Raw genomic sequence first — 19,820 nt, 5'->3', positions numbered from 1 at the left:
AGAGCTGCAGTCTGGAGGGTCCCTTGTCCCTGCAAAGCATTAAGACAGAAAGCTGTTATGCCTCACTTGCTATGTAAAGGTCTAGCAATACAGCACGAGTCAACTGCACTGTTCTCACTCAGGCAGAGAAGACAATATGCAGAACTGTCAGAAGGTGGAATTTTCACCACACACCGTAGACACTTTTGGAAGAAACTCCTCAGGGCTATATGCCCCTGGAGAGAGATGAACTGATAAAATGACAAAAATGACAAAATGCAGAGTGTTCCTAATGATCTTACCATGATCGCACGTGAAAAGGAACTTGTGTTTCAGTGGAAATATACAATTTGTGTGAATGTAGCTGAGGGGATGAGGGTTGCCACTAAAACGCAGCTCTAGACACTTCTGAATATCTCTGTGGACGGGTGGAATGACTAATATGAGTAAGTCACAGAGACCACGGAGAAGAAAAACATATAGCTGTACCTTGAAAACAGATGTGTTTAGCTGCATCAGGAGCATCAATTGAACCTTATGCCTCAATAAATCTGTTAGTCTTTGAGTTGTCATATTTTTCTTTTTAAAAAATTACTTTCATTATGAACTGCTCTTGGCTACCTTTAGCTGGTTTAGGACATTACAGGATATAACAATTGCCATGCTTCAATATGTTTCAAGCCCCATGTTAACAGAAGAATGCAGTAAACAGAGTTGGTAGCATTTTTGAACAAAAATATAATTGCTTACCTCACTTGGCAGAATGGGAAGGCCACAAGCTGAACATTTTGGAGCTAAAACTCTGTATAAAAATGAAAAGTTACACCATTACAAAAATGAAAGATAATCTAGCCCTGTCCCCAATGTGATCTTTTTTCAAAGGTGTTGAGAATTCTGCTAAAGATCTACACAAACTGGCCTGGTCTAAAACTGCAGAAAAATGACAGGAATGAGGTGGTACTTGAGGTTAAATAAGGATTTTTTTGACTTCAGACTAGATGTGTAGGATCACATTTTTAAAATATTCTTCTGTCTTAAAAACAATAGCTCCTTATACAGTCACCCTGCCGTATCCATAGATTTTTCATCCACAGACGCAACAATTTACTGCTTGAAAATATTTTAAAAAATACAAGAGTTGAAAAAGCAAACCTTGATTTTATCATTTCATACAAGAGATACAATTTTACTATGCCATTATATTTAATGGGATTTGAGGATCCATAGATTTTGATATCCATGGGGGGTGTCCTGGAACCAAACCCCAACAGATACCAAGGGCCTAATGTATATGGATTAGCACAGTAAGATCCAAGTCAGACTCTAAATTATCTCCATGCCTTCCTATAGGTTTCCCCCGCTTTACCTACTAGTGGTAGTGGAAATAATAATATATTTCAATATCTGAAAATATTTTAAATTTAAAATGGCATTACGCATGCTGTCTGAGATGGCACAGTCCACTCGGCCACTACCTTCTGATAAACATGCTTTGTATTTGATAAGATCAGCAGCTACTGAATATTGTTGTTGTTGTGCGCATCCAAGTCATTTTTGACTTACGGTTTTCTTGGCAAGTTTCTTCAGAGAGGGTTTGTCGTTGCCATCCTCTGAGGCTGAGAGACTGTGACTTGCCCAAGGTCACCCAGTGGGTTTTCATGCTCAAACAAGGAATCAAACTCTGATCTCCAGAATCGTAGTCCAACACTCAAACCACTACACCATGCTAGCAGCTATTTACACATAAAAATGTATACCCTAGTTCCTACACTTTCTTATAACCAAACTGCAGATTACGAGCAACTGAAAATAAATGCACATTCTCCCGTTTACCCGTTTCAATTTCCCCTGCCGTCTTAACTGTACCACATTAGACTGCCAACAACTTGTGCCCAGACCTATTCTCTTATACTCTATAAGGCAACTTGTGCATTGATGGCTTTATATAAATAATTGTAATAATGAATTGTTTCATCATGCTATTATCTATTATTAGATATGTTTAATGTGAAGTCAAAAGCTTTCACATCCAGTTTCCATAGGTTTTTGTAGGTTTTTTGGGCTATGAGGCCATGTTCTAGAAGAGTTTATTCCTGACGTTTCGCAGGCACCTGTGGCTGGAATTTTCAAAGAATGCTGGCATGGAGGAGAGTAGGGTATATATACTATTGGTTGAGAGGAAGTGATTTGCATGTTAATCTGTGTATTATTCTGTTGTTGAATGGCAAGGTCAAAGATATTGTTCTGTTGTTGAATGGCAATTAGATGTTTGTTTACTGTTTTACATTTTGAATGTTGTACACAGCTTCAAAACAGTAACAAAGAACTGCAGTTTAAATATGCTTTTAAACCCCTACACATATTTGAAGGGTTGGTGCATGAAGAAATCCATACATCAAGATTCTTTTGCACCACACTCGGAAATACTACTTTGCATATTCTAGTAAAGCTGGGAGTAATGAAAACTGCTGGTGCAGACATATTCTTACAAGGAGATAAAAAGGCAAGTCTCTAATATCAACTACCCTCCTCCACCTGACCTCACTACTGACCAGCATTACTGGTCTGACCCTATATATATACATTTTATGCCACTGACTTTAATAGATTTTATGTAGTTACATTTTATAGGCTGAAACTTCAGAAATTTATCCTTAAATTCCTTTTTCTTCTTACTTGTGGTAATCTCGGACACAGTAGATTTTGTTGTCGCTGTCAACTGTGAATGGAACTCCATCAAGACAGTCATTACAGATGACGCAACGGAAGCAGCCAGGATGGTATGACTTCCCTAGAGCTTGCAAAATCTGTATTAAGAGACAGGAAATACTAATGAATAAGCATTTCATTAAAAAAAAAATACAGAAGCAAAACAGGCAGGAGTGCATGAATTATATCACGGCTACAACGATGTACAATGGTTCTGAAATATCTGTTAATGGTAACATGCTTTAAAAAATAAAACAAAACAGGCAGTGCCACATGAAGTACTGTAATCAATCTGAATAATTTTGGCAGAAAATAAACGGCAAAAAATGGAAATACTGTTTAAAAGCAAGTTATGATCATTATAATTCTGGTGGCAAGTGATGCACCTGATCACTTTCAAGCACATCTTAAAATGAAGGGTAGGCAAGGAGAGTAAATAAAAAGAACAGGAAAATAAAAAGAATGTTTTCAGTAACAAAAAGTAAGATTGTAAAATAATTAAAATAATGTATTTTCAATAAAGACCCAGCATGATGTAGCTTTTTCAGTGCTGACCAGGACACTGGGAAACCAAGGTTAGACTCCCCACTTGGGTAAGTGATACTCTTTCAGCTGCAGGGGAAGGAAAGGGCAGATTTTCTCTGAACAAATTCTGCCAAGAAAACCCTGTGATAGGTTTATCATAGACTTGCCATAAGTTAGAATTGATCTGAAGGCACACAACAACAACATTTTCAATATAGCACTAGGAATTCAGAAGCCATGAATCACCACCATTACTGAGAGTGCTCTGGTAGCAGCGTGTTTATATGACACATGCTGCCGGAGCACCTTAAAGCTGGCTTTGGTGCAGGCAGAAAGCAGGTTTTTTGCCACCCGCTTTCGGGCAGCTTCAAGGTGGATTGGGGCTGTGGCATGCAGTTGCCATGGCCCCAATCTGCTTCAGAAGGGGCAGCTTAAATCTGCCCCTTAGGTGCGATCTATTTCACCCCAATGTATGCCAATCTGTCCCAAGAAAGATGTTTGAAATCTTTGCTGACTCAAGGAAGCGGGAATCAGTTCAACTTCTTTTATGCTATGCCCATGACTATGTGACACACAAAGTGGCTATTTTTACTTTGCTTTGGTCAGAAAAAAAAAAGTTAGAAAGAAAGATAAATATAAAATGGTTACAGATTTTTTGGAGACTCAGGCTGCATCCACACTACAGAAATATTGCAGTTTGACATGACCTTAATTGTAATGGCTCAGTGCTATGGAATTCTGCAATTTGTACTTTTGTGAGTTATTTCGCCTTTGTTATCAGTGAGCTCTGGTGTCACAACAAACTACAAATCCCAGGATACCACAGGATGGAGCAATGGAAATTAATGCAGTCTCAAACTACATTATTTCTACAATGTAGATGCAGCCTCATAATATGCTGCTGGTAATTTTAAAATTAACTTATATTACTGTTTGCAACATTAGGTTATTGCTTGAAATATCATTTTCTTGTATTTTGCATACTCTTTATACTTTTATACATTTTAATGTATCAGTCATGGACTTTGGCAAGTACAATAAACTTAATGAATGAATAAATATATTCAGAGATTTTTGCTGCTGCTAATGCCACACCCAGGTTTTACTTCACACCAACTGAATTATGGTATCTTGCAAAATTAATGTCAATATAGATTTTAATTTTTTACATCAGACATTATTCTAAATCAGTGATTCTCAAATTTTGGCCCTCTGGATATTTTGGAATTCAATTCCCAAAAGCCCCAGCCAGGTTGGCCAACAGCCAGGCATTCTGAGAGGTGAGGTCCTAAACATCTGGAAAACCAAATTGTTGTGATTTTCCCCTTCCCCTGTGTTTGTTTTCACACACTAAATTCACTTACCATGTCCATGATTAAATGTCCACATATGAAACATCTGTCAGCTGACTGCTGGAAACCTGAATACTGTATGTGAGAAAAAATGCAGTACAGCAAAGCAAAGGCTGTTTAAAATTTTTATAATCCTAAGTAAATTCCTAAGCATTTGGTCATTTTCTTAACTAGTGTTGAGGTCCAATGACATGGATGAAAGGCCATTGTAATGCTGATATGCACAACTTCCCCATATCTTCTTTGAAGCTTTTATATGTGGCAGTGTAATGTAGGGGCTAGGAGGTGACATGTGAAGTCCCCAGTTATAATCCCATCATAACACACAGACACTAGGTGATTTTATAGAAGCCACCTCTTTCCACCACATGCCACTAATTGCAATATGAAATTATACATGGCTATTACTAGAATATATACACTCGGTAAAAAAATGTACATAATCTCAATACATATTAATAAAAACGACATATGCAAAAATGCCACATTTCAGGGAAATATAAAATATTTATTTTTTCCAATCAATAGGCTACATTTGTACCATGTAAACAAAAAAAAATCTATGATCTATTTTCACAGCTGTACCTGCATACACAAGTAACCATATAGAAAAAAATCACATGCTGCAATTAGGAAAAATATGCCCTCAGTAGTGATTGCTTCATTTAGAATTCTGATCTCTTGCAAAAATGCTTAATCAGAGGCAGCAGATGAGAAGGACTACTCATTGTACTTCACTCATTTGCTTGAAAAAGAAAATACAACAACATGTAGAGAATAAATCATTGGATACAGCATCAGTGTGTCTGCCATTCTCACTTTGCTCTGGGACAACTCTTACACACTAAACCACACTTAAAAGTTTTCTCCATGAGCAACTCACCAGGAAGTCTTCTTCACAAAACACCTTTCCATTAACAAAATAAAAAGCTTTCCCTCTCAGCTTTCGACCTAGAGAGAGAAACAAGAATAATAAAAAATAAATCACTAAATATAATTCAGAGACATAGCCACATTAGTCTGGAATATCAGTATGCAAAGGGATCTTGCAGCACCACTGAGACTGAGTGAAAGATGTGTAAGCTTTTGTAGACTTGGGGGCAAAACAGACTGCCCCAATAGAGTGGCATCCTGATGCACCTTTCAGCACTGGATTGGGCAGCAGCAACTGCATGCTGTAGCCCTGATCTGGCAGTTTGCCTCTCTAAAAAGAACCAGCATAAGCTTCTCCTTTTTAAACTCTCCCTCCCAAGTTTAAAATTAAATAATAAAACATAGTTAAAATGTATGTACATTGTAATCCTGAGGACAGAGAATTGTCAAATTAACAGTTTGTAAGCCATTCTGGGAGCCTTTTGCACTGAACACTCTAAATGAATAAATAAATATATTTATTTGGCTGCTTTTATTCTAATATTATCCAGGACTCAGACAAGAGTAGAACAACAGTATGCAGTATCCCATGAAAAAGATGAAGCTGCAGCCACAGGATTTAGTAACTCAGAGCTATACTCCCCTTACCTCCTCTCTCCCCACAACTCTCTTCCTCATACAATACATTAAAACAACAACAACAACCAGACACCTCCTAGCAATGACAATGGGCTATTAATGCAATCCATTTTAGGTCTGGGCATGATCAAATCTCTCAGTTTCAAAACGCCAATGAAAGCCAATGTTCCAACCTTCAAAAGTATACAGAGCTGACTGTAGCAGATTATACCATTAACCTTCCCTTAGTGAACAAAGTCTCTGCATTAACACAAGAGGGCGCTTCCAGACAAGATTTTTAAAAAGTGTTCCAGCAGTAAATGACTCTGCACATGTTTGAGATTCTGGACTGATTTCAGTTTTATTTATTACCAACACAAGACCCAAATATAATATTCCTTTCAGATGATACTTCACAGGTACTTTGTTGAAACATGTTGTTCAATTTACCGCTTTGAATACACTGTGGTGCATAGTTGTAAATCAAAAGTTATAAGAAGCTACAAGAAGTTAAAAGACATTAAAAAAAGACTACATGATGTATGGTGTAATAATCAGACTGTATATTTTTTTGCATGTTGTAGAAGTATCAATAAAATCGTACATGACCACACACGCAATATTCTGTATACAACATGCATAACAGTATTATATAAAAAGATGTGGATCTATATGCATTTCACAACTGGTGGGACTAATAAAACCAGAGCCAGTCAGAAAAACAGGTATCTCAGAAATGAAACAAATACAAATGTTTGCAAGACACCAATAACTATTCTAAGTCAAGCATGAGTTGTTAAAATTTAGGAGGGGAAAATCTGAAGACTGACTTTGAAATTGTTGTCTATGTCCACATCACAAACCAATTCTTTATGCAATATCACACTGAGAATTTCTAAAAAGGAAGATTAGCCCAAGAGCTTAATTAATCCAGCTTGGAAATGGCTCTTAGGAGTTCTTGCCCTAAACATTTGAAAGAGATCCGGTCTCCCACTCTTATCTCTTTATTTTAGGGAATGAAGATTCTTTGTTGTTTGTCAGATAAACTTCATCTTGTTGGAGGCCCTCCTTGTTTATTGATTTGGTAACAGATCAAGCCTGAAATCTCATTGGAAGCCAAGATGAACAAATTGAGGCTGTCATACTTTGGCCACATAATGAGAAGGTACGGATCACTAGAAAAGACAATAATGCTAGGCAAGGTAGAGGACAGACGAAAGAGAGGAAGATCACAAGCCAGATGGATGGACTCAATCAGGTAGCCCATGGGCAACAATTTGCAAGACCTGAGCAAAGCAGTTGAAGACAAGGCTTCTTGGAGATTTCTCATCCACAGGGCCACCATGAGGGCAGCTAACAACAACAAAACAGACCTTACAAGACATTAACCAGGTACATTGTTTAGTAGGCAGGTTAACATCAACACTCCTTGTCAGGCTCTCTGAATGTTTGGAATGTCAGGATATTTTATGCAAGGAGAATAAGAGGACGCTTTATTGTCATTCTTTATATTTATTAAAACAACAAGTTACACATTTTGACATTCTCCTTGGTGAGGGTCAGCACCAAGTTCTGAGGGAAGAACTTGTTGGAAATTTCATCTTCCAAACATGTTTCTACATCCCGGATGGCCTATTCAGTGAAGGCCCCACAAATTTGGAATGGTCTCCCCGAGGAGCTCCGTCTTGTGACCTCCCTGGTAACATTTAAAAAGAGGCTAAAACCTTCCTCTTCTGTCAAGCTTTCCCCCCTATAAAATGAAGCTGTGTATCCCTGTTCCCATCAATTCTCTGCCTTACCCTGTTGAATGATTGTGTTCAGATTTTGTATAATTTGTATTAGTGGATTTTATCTATTCTTATGAGAGGTTTTTAATGGTTTTTATATGGTCTGTAAACCGCTTTGATCTATGGAAAAGCAGTATACAAATAAAATTTATTATTATTATTATTATTATTATTATTATTATTATTATTACACTGTCTAGACTTATTCTTATTTTAGCCTTGTTTCAATAAGTAGTCATGTTATCTTTATTGTCTACAGACCTTTTGTGCAACCATTTCAATATACTGTAGCACTGGAATATCATTATATAAGGTAAAGGTAAAGGTTTCCCCTTGACATGAATGTCTAGTCGTAACCGACTACAGGGGTGGTGCTCATCTCCATTACTAAACCGAAGAGCCAGCGTTGTCCAAAAACGATTCTGTGGTCATGTGGCCTGCATGTCCGCACAGGACGCTGTTACCTTCCCATTGTACCTATTTATTTACTTACACTTTTACATGCTTTTGTACTGCTAGATTGGCAGAAGTTGTGACTAATGACAGGAGTTCACTCCATCACATGGCACTTGGGCCTCAAACTACTGACACTTACGGTAGTCAGAATTGGTGTCTCAACTACTAAGCCAATGTGTCCCTGCTATATACTTATTATATATCATTATATACTTATCTCTCTTATCAGATTAAAAAGCACATTTTACATAGTTCAATCATAAGAGCTGCTTCCTCTGTGTCTCTAACATTTTAAGGTACAGTGTAAATCCTGGGATGCTGTACAGGACGTAGCATAGTGGAAGCAATTATGGACTGCTTAGTTTGAAGTGGCCTTTATGCTGTTACTGATACTTCCTAGATGATCACCAGCCAGTAAATGTAACATGTTTTATCTTATCTTATCCAACCAAATTAATGCACTTGAAAACTCAGAATGAAAGGCCACTGTTCTCCATTTGGGACTCTGCTGGGGGCAGGGTATACTATGCCTTGTGTGTGGGTGCATTGTGTGCCTTCAAGTAATTTCCAACTTATGGCGACCCTAAGGTGAACCTGTCATAGGGTTTTCTTGGCACTATGCTTTAAATCAGCTGAATTCAGTAGGGCAGGAATTCTTGGTGGCACATGGCCATCAAGCATGAACAAGCCTCTTTATGATGAGAAATCAGATCCTCACTTTTTTCAATACAGCTCTTTCTCTTGGTATTTAAGTTATCACTATTTACAAAAGTGGAATGCTTTTTTCCCTAAACAGAACTTAATTCAACTTTATAAAGTTACCATCCATTAACCAATGCACAATTATGTACTTAGAAATTTAACAATGTTTATTATTATTAACCAGGCTTCAGGGCATGGAACTGACAAAATATAACCAGCCAGCCTGTAACACATTATACAATGGCAGTAATTTAAAGTAGGTAGAAAACTAGGAGAAAGTCTATTTGGTGGTGGCATCCTTACTGAAGAATGTTCATCCAGGATGGTTCACCTACTACTTAGTTTGATATCATTTAAGTTTAAACACTAGGTGAACCACTGGGGTTTTTCTTTTCCCAAACTGTTTCCAACTGTTTCCTAGTTTTAAAAGCATCAAACAGTAAATACAGTGCTTGATAGTTTTATTGTTTTAAATTGTTGTGCTTTTTTGCATGGGATGGAATTTTAAACATGAGTTGTGATCTCTTGCTTTATAACAAATATTTAAACTTTTTGTAAGCTAGCCTTGAATGCTGATTTGTTATTGAAGGGAGGGGGATAAATTTATTTTGACATAAAATAAAAAAATATTTTAAAATAAATTACTAAGTGATCAGCAAATATACACAGGTCATGGACATAGAAATCCTATTATTACTTGACACATTCCTAGAAGTTACAGTAGATTCTGGTGTGTGTGTGTGTGTGTGTGTGTGTGTGTGAGAGAGAGAGAGAGAGAGAGAGAGAGAGCGCTATTATAGAACAGTTCAAATTAATCCCTGAAAATGCATATGTATTGTATTACATGAAGGTCAACCTTTTTCTTTTGCATAAATGCAGACTGGGTGACCACTAAACATTGATCTAAGCACCAAGCATTCCCTATATAAAGAAATGGATATTAATCCTCCAAATACCAAGAGGAAAAAAATGCAACTCTAGAAAGAGATTGCTTGGGGAAGGTGTGCTTTTATTTTTATGGAAAATTTACTGGAGCGAGGAGAGACACACAACAAAAGCCACCAAAGAAACTGATCCAGAAATACAAGTTGAGTGGCCTTCATTTAACAGTTAAGAAGTCCAAGTGGTTATACAAAACAGGCAGATGTCAAAAGGCTTTTCCATTCAAAACAAAAATTTCCAGAAGGCTTGCAAAGAGAGAGAGGAATGTAAAAAAAATAATAATAATACAGCCACCTGAAATGTCTCCCAGTAAGTGCTGTACTTTAGATCATTTTTGTTGGCTGAAAGCTCCAACTAGCATAAAGGATACATCTTGGATAGCTGCCAATATCATTATGTGACAGACAGAAGTCATTTAACAGGAATTCTGCATTGTGTCTATTTTTAAAACTTGGCTGTAATGCTGGGTTATGGCAGGATGATACAATTTACACTGTTCTATAAAAATGTGTTTCATGGAATGGGATATCTTTATGGAAAGGTATCTACAGTGTTATTGAGATTATAAACCCCGGACACTTGTGCAGTGCTTCACAACAAAAATACATCTAAATACAAAATATAAATGGAGACAGAACTCAACACAGTATTAAAAACGTAAGTGTGGAAATCTATACATGTCTAAAATGTCCCACTGAGTTAAATGGTTCTTACTTCCAGGTAAATGGAAAGTAGAATTTCACCCTAAATAGTTTTATTACTGTGGAATATAGGGTGGGCTTATACCAATGGCGAAATCATGATTTAAATCAGCAAAAAAAGAGGCCAACTTAAGTAACTGATTTATATCATATTTCTCATCAATATCTCTTAATAAACTTCCTAATTAATACAACAAATCTGATAATTAAATCATTTAGTTTGCACAAGAGACTACTGTTTACTCTGCCTCAATCTTATACACATGCCTTGCATATCTTTGTCCTATATGTGTTGTCATGTATATTTTGCACATTTCAGTTACACAGGGGATGTCTTCATAATACGCCCATATAAGAGTTTTATTATAATGAACACCCATGATGGGTTATAAAATTTAATAATTAAAAACCTATTCTGACCAATTTTATATTACATTTCCAGTGTTGCTCCTTTCTGCTTCACTCTCCTTGACCTGTCCCCAACTGCACACAATGTTCCAAACAAAAGTGAAATATCACAAATGATAGGTTGAAGTATAGCTTGAGAGTCACTGGGAAAACTAGAGTAGTTTACTTGCATGTGAAATAAATGAAATGCTTATGGGATGGGTGCAAGCACAGCCATACTTAGAGAATTACTTATGCACCATTGCTTTCTGTGTGACTATTCTAAGTATGACTAAGATATCAACCCTAAATCCTTTGGATAGGCATCCAAAGAAGTCAGGATGGGACAGAAAAATCCACCAGAGGTCATCACAAAACCTGTGATATGCCCAAGGCAGTGCATTGTGTGCAGGGCAGCGTATGAAAGACACTCTCTTAAAATAAAGGATATAAGGCGACACTAAGAAATAGAGACTTATTTTTATTCCTATTGCATCTGACTGTATGGGTGCTTCTTTTAAAAAGTATTATCTCAGAATAAGCCTACCATGGTATTCTCTAATATATTTGCCAGTTGGCACCATTTATGGATTGGTCACAAGAGCGAGCTATTTCTACAACCGTGCAACTGATTCTGACCTCTGGGCTCTAAAAATATATACCACTCATCTATTTCATTACTAGACAAAGTTCATGAAAATGTAAGTAATGTTGGCATTTCTAGTATCCTTCTTACTGGCCATAATTACAGGGCACAGTTTTTCTTTCAGCTAGTAATTAAATATTTGATGCTTGTCTTGTGTGTATTGCTCTTTCATTTAAACAACACGAGGCTTTTAGAATACTGCTGTCTGTCCTTGGTACTTAAAAGTAGCATATTTTTATGTATCAGAAGTCTCTCTTTATCCAACGGATGGTAGAATCACCATGTAATCAAAATGAATTTAAACTTCTGACCTCCATAATATCAAATGAAGAGCCTGTCATCTTGTAACTAACTAGGAAGAAGCAAAGTACACCGAACACTGAATATTTCTTTACATGTACTTGGAAGGATATATTTTATTGTGTATAATTTTGTCTCAACGTGATCTTCTGCCTACATCAGCTAAATGGTAAATTGATTGGAAGTTTCAATGTATGGTCTGCTTCAGCCTTTTGCACTTGGTTTTTCTACATCTATTACAGTAGTTTAAAAAGAAACCACAGCAATAACTTCCAGCCTACAAAGCAGATGACAGACTACTGCTTCTCAGAATTTGAATTAAATCCCTGAAGATGTTAGCATACCCAGATAGGTACCCAATCCATATCAATGCAAACAAGAGTGATTTGGGAAGAGAAAGGGATTGAGGAAGTACTAGTTTAAATATGACTTCTGCTAGCAATGTGCCAGTTGTATTCTAGGTATTTAACTACTCTACTATAAGCAATGGATGGCCTGGAACCCTCCAGCTGTATCACACCACAATTCACACTGGGCTGGGGATAGCCAGAATGCCTGACAGGATGATGGCATTTTTACCCTCTTAACATCTTTCAAATACTTCCTCTGCATTTTTTGCATGTGGCTCTTCTCTTTATTCTTATGATCCAATGGTTTACACATTTCAAAGTATGAGGAACATATGATACAAAAATGCCGTGTCATAGCAGCTTTATGTGAAATAACACCACTGAATGGAAGTATCAGAGGGTTATATGCTCTGGCAAGTGAACTTTCATACTATTAAGATATGAAATATACATGAGACACACTTGTTATGATGATATCTAGAACTTGGGTGATTTATGAATTATGGCCAGTACTGAGAAAACTACATGCAGAAGTGTAAGACATTCACATGAAGAAAAAATATATTCTTCAACAAGCTACATGCTCAATTTGCTGAATTATGAACACTGCTTGTGTAGCTATAGGCAAAAAGGATGTGGCTTAATTTTTGTTGTGAAAAACGTTTATGCCTCATAAATGGTGATACAAATAAATGGGTCACAGCTAGTCCCAGAAACAAACTCTGAATTCAACTTAAACTGGAATCCTTAAACATGTAAGTTAGACCCGGTACACATGGGCAGAAAGCGTCATCCTCAGGCCAAAACTAGGGTTCGGGAGCACGCAGCAACCACACACTCCCGAACCCTAATACAGAACGGCAGCAACATCATGGCGGCCTCCTGTCCACATGGGTGCCGCTATGACGACACAAGTGCCGTGCAGCGTCCAGATGTCGTGGGCCGGAAGTGGCGGCATGGTGGCGCCCTTTCCTGTTTGCAGCGCCGCAAAAAAGAAGCTGCTCAAGGCAGTGCATTGGTGCTACAGCATGTGGATGCTGCAGCACTGACTCGGGGCAAAGAAAGGCAGTGCAGAACTGCCCGTCTGTTGAGCCCCATAGTCTATGAAGACTAATGCAAAATAATTTTATGTGCACAGTGACACCACAGATTAACTGAGAAAAGTGTTTGCTGCAGGTATGTCTTGTCCAAGACACAAGATGTGTGAATAAAATTTAAGTTCCTTAAAGCCTATGAACACGATTGTGTTTTTTTTTTTTGCAAATCTCCAAGCATATTTTTAAGTGCGTATATATTTTTAAAAGAGGTCATGTTATCTGTTACCTGCAACTGATGTGTTTATCATGGAAACCAAAGATCAGGACAAAACTATGCTTGCAAAATTGCTCATTGTGTGAATGCATTTTTTTCACAAGATGGTAGCTAATGTTTCCATATTCTGTTGAGGTCATGGCAGCAACACAACTTACCAGCCATCAAGAATGACTCTTGGGTGTAGCTCCACCCCTGCCATAATCGAGATTGCGTCCTTTCTCTCAAAACTGCCAAATATATCAGCAGAGCTTTTGACTTTGCTACCACTTACACCAGTGAGCTTCATAGCAAAAATTTCAGCACAGAACAATTCTCATACAGAGGCTTAAGCTTCTCATGAGTGTGAAATAACGGCACATAGGTCTGCAAAGCATTTATGGTTAAATCCAGAAGACAAATCCCCAAATAAGTATGAGCACACTAAGCACACTTTCTTGTAAGGAAGAACCACTAAAATAAATGGGATTTAGTTCTAAACATATAACCCATCTATACTAGAGAATTTAGAATTTATTTGTAGCCGAGGACAGCTAATCCCACTGATTCAAATACTGTTGAACAGAATCCTCAAATGAGGTCATGGCATATCATTCATGCCAATGAGTCAAAACTGGTACAAAAGCTCATAATGAAGGAACAGAGTCTTGGTAAGGCAGAGGGAAGGGGGGGGGGGGGACCAATCCATGTCTTTTTTAAAAATATGATTTTTCCATCTCAATTAATTAGTAACAACTGAGCACGTAAAAAAGGTAAGATATATTAAAACGCCCGGAAGCTAAACAGAGTCAGCTCTGGTTAGTACCTGAAGGGGAGACTGCCAATGAATACCAGATGCTGGAGGCTATATTTCAGAACAAGGAACTGGCAAAACCACTTCCAAGTATTCCTTGCCTAACAAAAATCTAAGAAATTCATGGGATCACCATAAGTCAATAGGTTACTCGAAGGTACATACACATCAAAACAGTAGTTTTCAAACTGTATTCCAGGGAAAGAATGGTTAAACTTCCACTAGGGACCCAGAGTTTGGAGAAATTCCTTGTTGAGAGTATAAGTCTCCAAACACTCCAGCTCTGGAGATTCTGAGAATTGTTGTCCACAAAGTGCCTTTTTCTAAGAAGACCGCAGCTCAGTCATAGTACATGCTTTGCAGACAGAGGGCTCCAGGTTCACCTTGGCTATCAAGGGAAATCAGACAGTAGGAGTAGGAGAGGCCTCTCTCTGCCTGAGACTTTGGAGGCAATGCCAATTTGTGACTAAATGGACAAAATGTCTGACCTGGTTTAAGGCAGCTTCCTAATTAAACAATGATAATAGCAGGCAAGAAAGGCAGCTTCTCCAGGCAATACTGATGTTCCTCTCCAAATGTCAGCAACAGGGATTATCAAATGTGCCCTTGAGCACACACTTGTTTTTTATTAAGTACTGGGGTCAGTACACCCAGCAGAATCCCTTCCCATTTCCCAAGATTCTTCACCATAAAAAACACTATGAAAAGTTTATGATTAAATCTGAAAAACAATGTATGAATTATAACATTTATTGTTTGCAAAAGCATGTAGAAACTCTCATTTGCATTAAGATTTTTGGAGAAGAAAAATCCAGACTATAAGGTTTACTGGGGGGGGGGAGGGGATGCTAGTTATAAATATGCATGAGAGAGGTAGAATTAATGGGGGGGAGGAAATACTGGAGTCTCTGTTTCAAATGAGAATGAGTGATAAATCAGCACCACTGGGTATCTTGTCTAGGAGCTAAACATTATTTAGTTTGTATTTGAGTTACAGTATCAACTGGCATTCATCTGTCATTCCCATTACCTATAATTAATGACAGATATTTGAATTCTGGTAACACTGAAATTTAACATTAACTTTTATGTGCCTTGGAAACAGATGTAAGATGACAAGAGTTTGGATTTTAACTGCCATTGAATAGAAGCTTATATAACTCTCTAAACTAAAATATGATTAAATTTAGACATATATAAATCCCATTCCCTGAAGCAGAGAAGCATTAACTGAAATTATAAGCACAAGAAAGAATGGAATCCAAATTGGCAGGGAGGTGAAGGGAGAGGAACCTGTGACACATACTAACAAGTCAGTGGTCTTTATTGCTACTGAAAATACAACATATCTTTCGAAATATACACAAGTATGACTAAAATAGACATCTAACAGAAAGAAACAAGAGCTGCGTGGGTGGTGCACTCAGGCTCTATTTCCACTGCTGTCATCTTTTTACTATTATGGGCAACTGAGCAAAGTCACTTCCTCATTCTCCATCAGCCCTTTACCTTTCATGGGGGGGGGGGGGGGTAAGATGGGAAGAGATACAATCACTTCTCTCCTAAGCACACAAACCTCTGGAATCAATTCTAAATTCTTGGTAAGAGTGGCTTCAACCAGTTGGAAAAAAGGCTTCACCAGGCTCTTTAACTTGCTAATTTTAAACTAGAAGTGGGCAACATCCATAGAGCTGGAAGTCAATCTCCCTTCCCCTAGGACATGTAGTTCCTTACACTGAACTGTAAATTCAGTGGTGCAGAAATGGGAGGGGGCAAATCCATAAAGTACCTTTGCTTTCAAGTATGGTACACAAAAGTATGTGCCTATTTTTAAAATACATTAGACTGTAAATCTGCTCTAAAATAAGGCGCACTCTTTGCAGACTTTGGGCACGAACAGACAGGCCAAAATAAAGCTGCTTCGGGTCACTTTGCAGGTATGCTGTTTAAATGACACACACATCTTAAGAAGCCAGAATCTGTGCCAAAGCTGTGCAGTGTGGCTTTGGCGCAACATTCGGCCACTTAGGACTCATGCATCATTTAAACAGAATACCTCCAAAGTCATAGAATCACAGAATCATAGAGTGACTTGAAGCATCTTTGTTTTGGTCTGTCTGTTCGGGCCCTTTGTTTTAAAGCAAAATTCTTGAAATGACAGTTCTTTACAGTTCTACAGAGAGGGTGACAGTGAGGGACAGAAAAATGGGAAGATGGCTTCATGTTCATACTGATCTCTTTTGCTTTACACTCTTCTGAAACCCAGTTGGGATGTATTCCCAGGGGCTTTTGGCTGTAAAACAGTTTAACTGGGGAGGATCAGGTAACTGAGGTTGAAGAAGTTGCCCCTCCCTAGTTTGTGCTACTGAATTCCAACATAGTTGTATTGCTTCAGAAACAAAATCCATGAGAAAACAGAAGAAAGCAGCAGCGGGCATTTATAAATATTCCAGGAGTGTACCATGTGATTCAAAATCCCTTCCAATTAAAATAATATACACAGCGCAGCATGAGAGCCCAAGTCAGATTGCTGCTTTGGAAAATTCCACATTATTTCCTGGGCCAGCTCCAGGTTTTAAAATGGATCCTCCCAAAGACTCCCTTCTTTCCTGCCTTTCATACCCACCTTTCTCTTCCCTAAACTTTGGCTAGATATTTCTGCAGTTGTATTTGTTTGCCTAGCTAGGACTGGCCAACTGGGATTCTAGCTCCATGAGGAACACAACGTACAGCCAGAGAGATTCTTAAATCATACAACTAACTGCAAACTTGTGGGGGACAGGTGATGTAGCTATTAATCTGTGCAGGTCAGGACATAGCAAAAAGTATCCTGCCAAGGTTTTCCCATCCCACCGTCACACAACTGCAATACTGGATGTGCAAGGAGGGGAAATGCCTATAAGAGGTAAGGCAGTAATTTAGGTCACTCTGATTTGTAGTGGACTCCTGTCAGTGTCCACAGTTCAGTAAATACCAGACTTGGCTGACTTTTGACAGTTGGTCCATGACCTTTCTTTCAGTGCAGGAGTTTAACAAGACCACACGTTTTCTGTCAATTTGAGCTTCTGTCTGAAAGACTTTCCCCATATATGATTACTTACTGCAAGCTCCACAGGTAAAGCATCCATCATGGTAGAGATTTCCCATTGCCTGGCAAGCCTGGTTTGCACCATAGACACCTTTGCTGCACTTCACACAGGTTCCTAAAAAAAAAGGTTTTGGGAAATTATAGGTGAAAAAGAGATTCCTCAAATCAAAGTAATGCATGAAGGAAAGAAACTCTGGATAGAGAGGATGGTCTGGAAACCAACTTATTATCAAATAATTTCCCCTTAAATGATAATGAATTCAGTGTACTACTATTTATTAAGCTAAAATACAGAAATAGTTGGGGGAAAAGTGGTATTTTAGCAGGCAAAATTGTTATGTTAAGAATTCTGTGCATTTCCACCATCCCTGTATTGCAAGAATACTAACAGATAAGACTTTTTATGCAGTACAGTTGATATGAGCAAGTAAAATGTTGTAGTGAATTTATATATTTATTTTGTCAATTGCCAAAAGATCCACACTACTCTATTAGAAGAAATTTTTATGTTCACTAAACTGCATGGATATTCTATGAGAAACATTTCCTAATGTAGCCTTCAAATGAGGATTTGTTGCTTTCAGTATTCCTCTCTCCTTCAATCACATATATAGATATGATAATTTATGTTTTAACCTTTAACACCTAAAGCAAATTCTGTGCATTTCTCCCATTCCTGTACTGCAAGAATGCTCACAGATAAGACTTTTTATGTAGTACAGTTAATATGAGAACCCATGCAGCACAGGCATCATTGCCTTCAGCTGGCTTAATTTTATATGTTACTCAAGGAATCCGAATTCAAAAATCTCACAAAAGGTATGCAAAGTGTCTCCAGGCCAAAGCTAACCTATGACATCAGAGCAGGAAGGATGATGGATGCCAAATCCACCTCATTAGGCCACTGTGACATCAGAGAAGTCGCAAAGACACAGGGAAACATTCAAAGGTAAAAAATGAAAAACTTAAATGCTTTCAGAAACAGTTACCATATATACTCATGTACAAGTCAACCTCATGTATAAGTCAAGGGAAGGTTTCAGGGTCAAAATCCTGGATTTTGATATGACCCGTGGATAAGCTGAGGGTAAATTTTAGGGGGCTATAAGGAAGGCTAGAAAGGAGGAAATGCCACTTCTGTGCCTCCTTCTCCTCTGGACCTCTCCCAACCAATTCCCAGGTGCTGGGAGGAGAGGTTTTAACATCGGAAAGGAAGCAAGTGAACTTAAATGGAGAGTTGTTTCCATAGGAAGCAAGGTCTTGCAAAATGGACTGGAGACAGAAGCAAGTAGATTTAAATTGAGAGTTTTTTTTCATAGGAAGCAACGTCTTGCAAAAGGGACTGGGGAGATAGTTTTAAATTAAGGGTTTTTTTTATAGGAAGCCAGGTCTTGCAAAAGGGACCAGAGGGAGAAGCAAGTGGATTTAAATGGAGAGGTTTTTCTATAGGAAGCCAGGGCTTGCAAAACGGAGCAGAGAGAGAAGCAAGTGGATTTAAATGGAGAGATTTTCCGCTAGGAAGCAAAGATTTGCAAAATGGGCTGGAGGGGGAAGGAACTGGTGTTCAATGAAGATTGGAGCATCAGGCTTGCTTGCTTTAGGACCTTTCTAAGCACTACTGATGTACTGACCATTATATAAGTCTACTCAAAATGTTAAGGTAAATTTTGGGGAATAAATTTCTTGACTTATAATCGAGTATATATGGTATACTGGAATTGTCACTTAATAAAGAGATGTGTTGGTATACAAAATAAAATGCAAAACAATGGAAGCATTTAAAATGTTTTATAAAGATGATCTTAATTTTAAAAGATTAAACACTTGTGGCAACAGCTTTTGCAACTCTACTTTTGCAATATACATGGGGATTTGCCATATTGCATAATTAAAGAACCAACCTAACAGTATTCTCCTATACACATTTGCTCAGAAGAAAGTCACACAGAATTGATTGACTGGCCAAAACCAAAGAGTGCTAAACAATGGCTCATTTTCATCCTGGAGAGAAGTGACCAGTGGGATGCCACAGGGTTCTGTCTTGGGCCCAATGCTATTCAACAGCATTATCAATGACTTGGATGACAGAATTGGGGGCATACTTATCAAATTTGCAGATGACACCAAACTAGGAGGAGTAGCTAATACTCCAGAGGACAGGATCAAAATTCAAAATGATCTTAATAGATTAGAAAGCTGGGCCAAAGCTAACAAAATGAAGTTCAACACAGAGAAATGCAAGGTACTGCACTTAGGGTGGAAAAATGAAATGCACAGATATAAGATGGGTGACACCTGGCT

At 38.0% G+C, this 19,820-nt stretch overlaps 1 protein-coding gene across 3 annotated transcripts in view; it reads right to left on the bottom strand.

The window, feature by feature from the left end:
* Window positions 1-19,820, bottom strand: part of LIMD1 (LIM domain containing 1) — a 48,815-nt gene that overhangs the window by 5,969 nt on the left and 23,026 nt on the right. For all 3 annotated transcript variants that reach the window (XM_089532775.1, XM_089532777.1, XM_089532778.1), the window contains exons 3-7: window positions 17,533-17,634; window positions 5,449-5,516; window positions 4,578-4,640; window positions 2,656-2,786; window positions 730-781 (exon numbers count right to left, since the gene is read on the bottom strand). In XM_089532775.1, coding sequence (XP_089388901.1) covers window positions 730-781; window positions 2,656-2,786; window positions 4,578-4,640; window positions 5,449-5,516; window positions 17,533-17,634 — 416 coding nt within the window. The remainder of the gene's footprint in view (window positions 1-729; window positions 782-2,655; window positions 2,787-4,577; window positions 4,641-5,448; window positions 5,517-17,532; window positions 17,635-19,820) is intronic.

The sequence above is a fragment of the Sceloporus occidentalis genome, unplaced genomic scaffold, assembly GCF_023333645.1.
Source record: "Sceloporus occidentalis isolate IW3139 unplaced genomic scaffold, rSceOcc1.0.p SCAF_7, whole genome shotgun sequence".
Classification (NCBI taxonomy): Eukaryota; Metazoa; Chordata; class Lepidosauria; order Squamata; family Phrynosomatidae; genus Sceloporus; species Sceloporus occidentalis.
The sequence above is the reverse complement of the archived record's forward strand: the minus strand, read 5'-3'. Positions and strand labels throughout refer to the sequence as shown.